General features: G+C 43.8%; 1 protein-coding gene and 1 long non-coding RNA gene across 3 annotated transcripts; one reads left to right on the top strand and one right to left on the bottom strand.

Annotated features, from left to right (window-relative positions):
* The first annotated feature begins 3,187 nt into the window (after positions 1–3,187).
* On the top strand, positions 3,188–5,256 carry LOC307077958. Of its 2 annotated transcripts, XR_013811964.1 has the most exons (4): positions 3,188–3,461; positions 4,048–4,100; positions 4,394–4,586; positions 4,669–5,256. It is a non-coding gene; the product is annotated as an uncharacterized lncRNA (long non-coding RNA). The 2 variants fall into 2 exon arrangements; XR_013811963.1 differs by having other exon boundaries at positions 4,048–4,586.
* A 2,271-nt stretch (positions 5,257–7,527) lies between these two features.
* Positions 7,528–8,715, bottom strand: LOC307078276 (uncharacterized protein; the record flags this gene model as incomplete). The annotated part of the gene is made up of 2 exons (XM_079740020.1): positions 7,528–7,771; positions 8,399–8,715. The coding sequence occupies 2 exons, from the start codon at positions 8,713–8,715 to the stop codon at positions 7,528–7,530; spliced, it is 561 nt and encodes a 186-aa protein (XP_079596146.1).
* Between the last annotated feature and the right edge of the window lie 223 nt (positions 8,716–8,938).

Below are 8,938 nucleotides of genomic sequence, written 5' to 3' on the forward strand. Positions count from 1 at the left end.
AGGACATGCATAAAGACACTACATGGATGAGGACAGGCTGAGGACAGGATTAAATAAACTACATGGGTGAGGACAGGTTGAATAAACTAATGAGGACAGGCTTAAATAAACTACTGTACATGGATGAGGACAGGCTTAAAGAAACCTCATGGGTGAGGAAATACTTAAAGAAACTACAGTGAGGACAGGCTTAAAGAAACTACATGGGTGAAGACAGGCTTAAAGAAACTACATGGGTGAGGACAAGGTTAAATAAACTGCATGGATGAGGAAAGGCTTGAAGAAACTATAGTGAGGACATGCTTTAAGAAACTATATGGGTGAGGACAGGCTTAAAGAAACTACATGGGTGAGGACTTACTTAAAGAAACTACAGTGATGACAGGCTTAAAGAAACTACATGGGTGAAGACATGCTTAAAGAAACTAGAGTGAGGACAGGCTTAAAAAACTAGTGTGAGGACAGGCTCAAAGAAGCTAGAGTGAGGACAGGCTTAAAGAAGCTAGAGTGAGGACAGGCTTAAAGGAACAAGAGTAAGGACAGGCTTAAATAAACGACATGGGTGAGGAAAGGCCTAAAGAAACTACAGTGAGGACAGTCTTAAAGAAACTACATGGGTGAAGACAGGCTTAAAGAACTAGAGTGAGGACAGGCTTAAAAAACTAGAGTGAGGACAGGCTCAAAGAAGCTAGAGTGAGGACAGGCTTAAAGAAGCTAGAGTGAGGACAGGCTTAAAGAAGCTAGAGTGAGGACAGGCTTAAAGAAACAAGAGTAAGGACAGGCTTAAATAAACGACATGGGTGAGGAAAGGCCTAAAGAAACTACAGTGAGGACAGGCTTAAAGAAACTACATGGGCGAGGACAGGCCTAAAGAAACGACACGGATGAGGACATGCCTACAGAAACTAGAGTGAGGACAGGCTTAAAGAAACTACATGGGCGAGGACAAGCTTAAAGAAACGACATTGGGTGAGGATATGCCTACAGAAACTAGAGTGAGGACAGGCTTAAAGAAACGACATGGGTGAGGACATGCCTAAAGAAACTACAGTGAGGACAGGCATAAACATGGGGAGAGGACAGGCTTAAAGAAACCTTACATGGGTGAAGACAGGCTTAAAGAAACTTAACATGGGTGAGGACATGCTTTTTATTTATTAGGAGCCTTGGAGAGGAGGCTGCTTAATGAGCCGCAAGGGCAGCTTCTTTCACATTGGTCGATAAGAGCAATCCTCCTAATCCCCTCCTATCAACCACACCTTGCATCAGTCAATACCGGTGGCCTCCACTATGGACAGCAGCACAGGGATTCTGCCAGTGCCACTGCTGCCTATTGCATATTATCATTATGCCCCAGTCATTGTATCATAGATAGGGTTAGTTGTTTTTGTTGGTGGTGGTGGTGTTTGTGTGGACTTTTCAACTTGAAACCTATAACTGACTAAGATTGTACTTCAAAAAACATATCTGACAACACAATAAAAAAAAATAAAAAAAATGACAACTTAGAATGGCATGGAGGTCAGAGGCATTAGCAGGTAATGGATGAGGACGAGTCGATCAACAGTGCTGTAGCGAGAGATGCATACAAAGATCGGGTTACAGTGCTTCGCCTGATTATTACCACTCAAATGCTCTGTTGTTGGGGTGCAAACGGAAGAAGTATGAATGAGCTTTGATACTTGATTTTAAAAGTAACTAAGTTAGAATACAAGTTACTTTATTAGTTACATTTAGCTGCGACAACAATACTAACTCCGCCCCGCAACCCCCCCCCGCCCCCCCCCGTCAACCATCGGCAATCGGGGGGGGGGGGGGGGGGGCATCAGTACCTCTTCTATACAGGGCCCAGCATTTGGTGCTACGGCCCTGGTTGCACACACTGACACATGGCTTTCAACCTCCCTCATTGAAATGAATGGAGGCGGCGAGTTGCCTCCATTCAAGCGGCTGAAAACCAGGAAGCGGTTGCCGCCCACGTGAACGCGCACAGATTTTGCCCTACCGCTCAGCTTTCCCCGTGTTGAAACTTTCGGCGGCAGCCGCCCGGCGGCAGCAGCGCCAGCAGCAGCAGCAGCAGCAGCCGCTTTTGAAAACGCCTGGCCCTTCACACCGCCGCGCTGAACCCTCCGGCAGCGAGGCGGTTATAAGGGCGGTTGCCACGCGGCGGTGTGCAAGCACCATACGCTTCACTCGCACACGCACTCTCACACAGACAGACAGACAGACAGACAGACAGACAGACAGACAGACAGACACACAGACACACAGACAGACAGACACACACACACACACCATCGCTCTCAACGCCAAACTTTTCATTTGGTGACACCAAATCTCCTGTATCAACCATCTATTTACATTCATTTAATAAGATTCACTCACTTTAAATTAATTTGTTGTAATCGCAGAGGTGGTCCCGTTTCCTCTCCCACCAGCGCTTCGACAACGCTTTCCTCACGAAACAACTATGTATGCTCCTACGATCATTTTTTCTTATCTGACGTTCCGTCATCCACCGTAGTGCATTTATTTGCATGCTCTTGAAAAGGCTAGCGCTGCAGTGCAATTGGATTGCACAATGTTCAATTCACCTTTCTAGTTATATGATCATTTGGGTGTCTTCATTGAAGCTCACGTGGGTCGTGTTTGCAAAGAGAGCTCGAACATCTGCGTCGCCTCATTATCATTACCACTCATTATATTCAACACAGAGCAAGCTGTAAAATCGACACTGGCCAACGCTGTGCTGTGTGGCTCGTCTGGTGTGCGACCCGCTTTACATTCAGACTCGGGGCAAGAGTGGATCTGAAAGCCACTGACTTCCTCCACACAGCACCAACATAGTATTGCAGTTTTGTTTGTTTTTAGCGTTTTTCCAATAAAGCGTGTGTTTTTAACCAATTAGTCCTTTTGAGAAATAATGTTTCTTCGTCGCTACAGCTCCTTTTAAAAACGTTACAAGGCACAGCGCCACTCATACATTGTTTGGGGAGAATGCATATTAATACATACAACACTTTTTATAAGCTAACCAAAAACCGTGACCCCAAAACCATGGTATGAATCGAACCGTGAATTTTGTGAGCCGTTCCACCCCTAGTAGACGGTGGGCCGAGACGCCGTATCAGCTTTAGTTTTTGAAAATAATGATCCCCATGGAGGGAGAACCTGGATCTTTGAAGTTTTAAAGTTTATTTTTTTCTCAATCAGATTTTCCTTGTTGGCACTCGTAATTCTTGCACATTTTTTCATAATCATAGTTTAAAGTTCGTTAAATTTTCAGGCAAACGCGGCAGCCTACTATGTCAGTGGAACCAATGGCACGCAGCGCTACAAATCACGTGATGTTATTAAACCAATCAGACGGAGATGCTAGGAACAGCTGTTGATCTAAACATTTACCTGGTGGACACATCACGAAATATTATAAGCTAAATAAGAAGCTTACACGTGTGTGGGTAAGTATTAATGTTGTTGGAAAATGCTAGCTATGTGCTAGTTATTTGTATAACCTTTGCGAGGCGGCGTGAGCTTCACGCGTGAAGCGTAGGAGACCTGAATCTATATTTCAATATCACTGACTATTCTCATCGAGTTTATATTAACATTATTCATGTCACACGATGTGAATAACCCAAATTGTTGGAGGTTAAGCTGTGGCAATTTGGCAGCTGGCCAGCGTCATTAAGAGCTTGTTAAGCCACGCACTCAGTATAAGTGTGTGAGTATAAGTAACGTTACTGGTTATTATATTGGTGTTGCCGTTATACCCAGAGAGAGGGATAACAGAAGGAATTTAAATGATCTAAAGACATGGTTCTCTGTGGTATACCCCAGTCAGCAAATTTCAAACAGTAAAGTAAACCCCCCTGAAATGTTGTTGAGCATAATGGCATGTTTTAATAGTTAGGCTAATAATGTATTGATTCATTAGATAAAAATGGACCTTTCTGTCTAAGTTTAAATTGTATTTAAACCAGCTTCGTGCCATATCAATTATGTGAAAGATGAATTCAACTAATGGAGTAACAATATTTCCACTAGGTGATACTCCCATGGCAGACAATGAGAAATGGTGCTCAAACCATACACTGTTGGTGAGTTAACTTTTATTCTAATATCTAACTGTTAATAAATCAGAATGCTTGGTAACATATTTACAGAAACAAATAACATTAACATGAACAGTACTCTTGTTTTCACCATGTGTTCTTGAACACGGCACTGGTTGATGAAGGGTGTTAGCCTCTCATGCTGGCCCTGGAACCACTAGTCATCTTCAAATGACCTATTGCCACAGTTTGTGCATTGGCACAGGTTTGTACATGGCAGCTCATGCATTTTGCAAGTGCACCTGCCCTTAACACAGTTTGTTTTTTTACAAGAGCAGTGCACCAGTTCAAGGATTGCCTCTGGAGCTGGGGGAAGGGTCATCCAGTCCACTTCTAAGAATTCTCCTGCCATCTTCCAGCCATGACATTCAGGGGCAGGAATATCAGGCCTACAGTCAAGGCTCCTTCTGTGGACTGCAGCCTGATAGTTAGCACGCTGGATGTGCTTGTCCAAGCAGTCTTTGTTTGGAGGTAAGTCTCTCTCAGAGCACTTTCCTGACTTGAACAGCTTAACTCTTGCCTTGTTAACATCCATACACTCCTGATCATACAGGTCACATGTGAAAGCCTCCACTGCCTTGCAGAACTCTGGGGATGGAGAGAAACTTGTTCCTAGTTCTCTAAACAGGGTGATGTATTGTCTCTGGGAAATGAGCTTTTTATATGCTTTGGTTTTCCCCACCCCATATATAGCGCTCACAGTGTCACATCCAGAGAATGCATGCAGACCCACAAGCGCATCACATTTGTCTTCCCCGAGGTGGGCATGAAGCCTATTGATGTCAATAATATGTGGATTTCTGCCTTTGACTGTGTGAAAGTACAGGTGACCATCAATTTTGCTGCAGAACCCAAGAGCCAGCACAAAGACATCGGTGTCTGGGCTCTTGATTACCAGGTCACTGCTGTATTTTGCTGCATAAGCTGCATGCAACAAAAGTCTGGTGTCTGCTTCCTCCTGACTTGTCTCCAGGTCTTGAACCCGCAGTATTTGAAGTTCGTTTTTGCTTCCATTCATCTTTATAGCATGACATTTGTCCCCATGCCCAATAATGACTGTCGTGTTTCCTATTATTTTTTTTGCAGATGTGCTCCAGTGATGGAAGAAATACTCCAACAAGTTTTCTTTATTTTGCCCACATGCCAGGAATTTCACATTGACATGACTATTCTTTTCTTATTGGACACCTACCCTCTTTTTCTGCCTCCTTGTAAAATAAAGGCGCCTTTTCAAATCTTCTCTGGGCTCGTTTTATGTTTGTGATGTTGGTGAAGTGGCTGTAGCAGTCTCTGTGGTAGCCACAGTTAGCTGGAATAGCAGCAGGTTCCTGAAGTTTGAGGTTCACAGTTAACTTATTTGAAAGGACAGATAATGAAAGCACACATAATAAATAAAAAGATATATAGTCAAAGTTAATTTCCATTTTCAGTCTCTTGGCAAGCCAAAGCCAGCCATATAACTACTATATAGTATGACGACAAACCTGGGTTCTAAGATTAAATCTCAGCACTGCCTCTTCTGCCACAGTACTCTCTCTGGTACCAAGGTCTTTCCAGAGAAACAAGGCAGCAATAAATTTCCTCCATCCTGTGTCTGTAAACGGGGTTACAGGACCATCTTTTTCCGAAACATGCATACAGCACTCCATTGTTTGCTAGCTAACGTAGTTTCAACAAGAGAAATGTAGTGTGGCTAATTGCGAAGTCATTTTTGTCGGATTGACAGGTGGAAAGAACTGTACTCCGATGCCGGTACTGACAGCAGTTAAACAAAATATCCCTGGTAACCGCCAGCAAACAAAGAAAAAACTTAAACCCCCGGGAAATTTCGAGGCTTGTCATTGGACAATAACTACAATGACATCATACATGTCGGACCCCGAGCATAGCTGCCCGCTCAGTTTGCCGGAACCAGTAACTCAGACAAAGTTACCGATAAACAAAAAATGTGCAAGAGGTAAGAGTGCCAACAATTTTTGTTTAATTTGTTGAAAAATGAAGATGTTGTACACAGAAAATTACGTCCTCCCTCGGTGGGGATCGTCTGAATACACGTAATCTCCCCTTGGCCCACCATCTATAGTAGTTGGTGTGGTGAACCTTATGCCTGTGATAGTTCCTCCAACTACTGGCCAAAGCCTGCAAGTAAAAAATCATATTGATATAGTTATCGAGCCATTTTTACAATCTGATGTGAATAACAAAGAACCATGTACATGGGATATAAGGGTTATTAAAAAATGTTTGATCCTTTTTTAAACAAAATAAATACTACAGACACCACATGGCTGTTGCAATCACAATAACCCAGTTAAATGATAACTTCTGGACTTTTCAACATCGACCTTTTATTCCTAACATGGACAAATATTTTTGAAATTGGTCCATTGTTGAGCAAGACTTCTTAATCCACTGCAGTCACGATGCACGAAGCAATATAACCCTATAACCCTATGTGACCCTGTACATCCTCTTAAGGTGCTTGTTGGTTGTTATAATAAGTGTCTGACAACATTGCGGAAAGGATCCCTACAGAGAAATACAGCTGAAATATTGCTCGGGTTGAGTTCAAGCAAGAGGAGAAAAGTAGAAACTTGAGGGAGATGGAGACAAGGGTGCAGGCAAGTGCATGAGTTTTTTGTGTTGGACTACAGAAAGTGTAATTTATTGTTTTCTCAAAAATGTAGATGAAGGAAAGTTGAGATTGTAATGACAGTGGAACAATAGGGACAGTTCCTGCAATACGATTACAGAGTGAGACTTCTTGATCAAGACTTGACAAGACACAATAACAAACAGACCAGATCAAGCGTATTTCTCAGTAAGGATCCTTTCCACAATGATAGAATATAATCTTAGCCAGTCAGTTGCAAAAACAGGCACTCTAGCGCAAGCGTTCTCGCTCAATAATGGAAATAATGCAAATTTAAAATGTAATGTCTGCATTAGTCACTTAGGCCAAAAATGAAAGTTGCAAAAAATAGAGTCCAGGTAGAAAAATCCAGTAGTTATCCCTTCAGGCTTCAAAATAGGGTTAGGGTTAGGGTCAGAGTCAGGCTAAACCGTACCATAATCGTTGCTATATACCAATAATAATAAGCGTGTATAATAAAGTGTACTTTACATAAGGCCAAAATCTGGTTAGACACATCACTTTATTAGATCGCTGATGTTTTATTAACTGGGCAAAGTAATCTCTGAGATAGGTTGCGCATGCTTGAACATATTCAGTCAACAGTAACAAAAAGCATGCTGCCTCCGGCATCAATTGATGTTACTGTCATACCATGTCGCTAATCACACTGACTAATGAAGGTTGGATTCCGGGTCGTCTGCATTTTGGAACACCAGCCTAAAACCTTCTCCCATTGGACAGGCAGCCACGGGAAGGAGGTCTGAACATTGGCCGGCGTCACACCTCAAAGCTGATCTCCCTCGAGCGTCCGAACAGGGGCTCCGATGCCAGGTGGGTGTCAGAATATGCCCGCCGCAGGTGTGTCGAGCTGCAGGTAACCTTGATGGCAACTTCATAGGGGGGCGGGGGTCCAAGCCACGGGGGAGGTTGTGTGGAGGGGCTGAAACATCCGGGATCCATGGGAGGGTAGTCAAATTCCTCACAGTTGGCGCCACTCCGATGGCGTTCTGGGGTTGTGTGCCTGTCCAAAAAAGAACAGACTTAGCAAACCGTCTCCAGGTGCAGTTGCATATATCGGCCACTAGATGACACCCATATTAGGCTATACAGGTCACTTGATGACACCCATATGAGACACCCTTGGCTATACAGGCCAAGCTAAGATAATGCATAGGTTTAAATTTCCCAAATTGTAAAATTCGGTAGTAAAACCATGCTTTGGCATGGTGGCATATTAGATAGGCAGTTAAGATATTACCATAATAATATATTGTTTGTATGGCTTGCTTGTTTATTGCTTGTGTGAACCTAGAACATCATAATATATGGTCTCATTCGTATAATAGAGATCACGATGGTGACTCCAAGGGTCATGGCCTTGAGTGAAGCGCGCTGTGCTCTGCTGTCTATATTAAGAAATAATGAGATTCGGTTCATCGTATGATGGGTGGGCTCGCATGACTCTTCATAATCGATCGGTCTATTGGTGCATCCCATCACGCGTGACATCATGCCTTTTTGTATAGAATACAGAGTAAAGTTGATGTTTGCATAGGCCTCCTGTGTCTGCTGAATTACACCACGTAGACCTATAAACAAACTGTGGAATTTGAGGAAATCAATTGATTGGAAGCAAACACCACCTTACCTTGGCAGAAACACCGACTGGGACTCCGGGAAGCGGCTCCCCGATGGCGCAAAAAGGACGTGGCTCCCAAAGTTGGGGTAGTCGTTATAGGGATAGTGCGGACACTCTCCGTTGTATTCTCCGTGGCTGTAGTTGACCGGGGACTTGGTGTTCATGGCCCAAAAGAGCCCCAGGATGAGCATGACGGCCCCTAGCACCACGCAGCAGAGGGAGAAGGCCTGCAGACGGCTCTGGGACGAGGTGAGGAAGGCGGTGGAGCCCCCGGTCACTATGAGGAAGACCCCCACGAAGATGGCCCCATGATACAGAGACGGCATGGTGCTTAAAGACAGCGAGTGTTGGCAGAGAGGTTGTTAGTGCTGCAGAAAGCCTTTGAAAGGTTGCCGGTGGGGTCCGTTATGCGCGCACCAAACATATGGAGTCCATACGTGAGAGTGCGCTCCTTTTGCGCGCAGACCATTCATTAAAGATGCGACGCGTTGTAAAAACAAAGACAAAGCCTTATACTAAGATTCAAAGTTATAATAGTGATTAACTAAT

This window comes from Pollachius pollachius, assembly GCF_949987615.1.
Source record: "Pollachius pollachius genome assembly, chromosome: 7".
Taxonomy (NCBI): domain Eukaryota; kingdom Metazoa; phylum Chordata; class Actinopteri; order Gadiformes; family Gadidae; genus Pollachius; species Pollachius pollachius.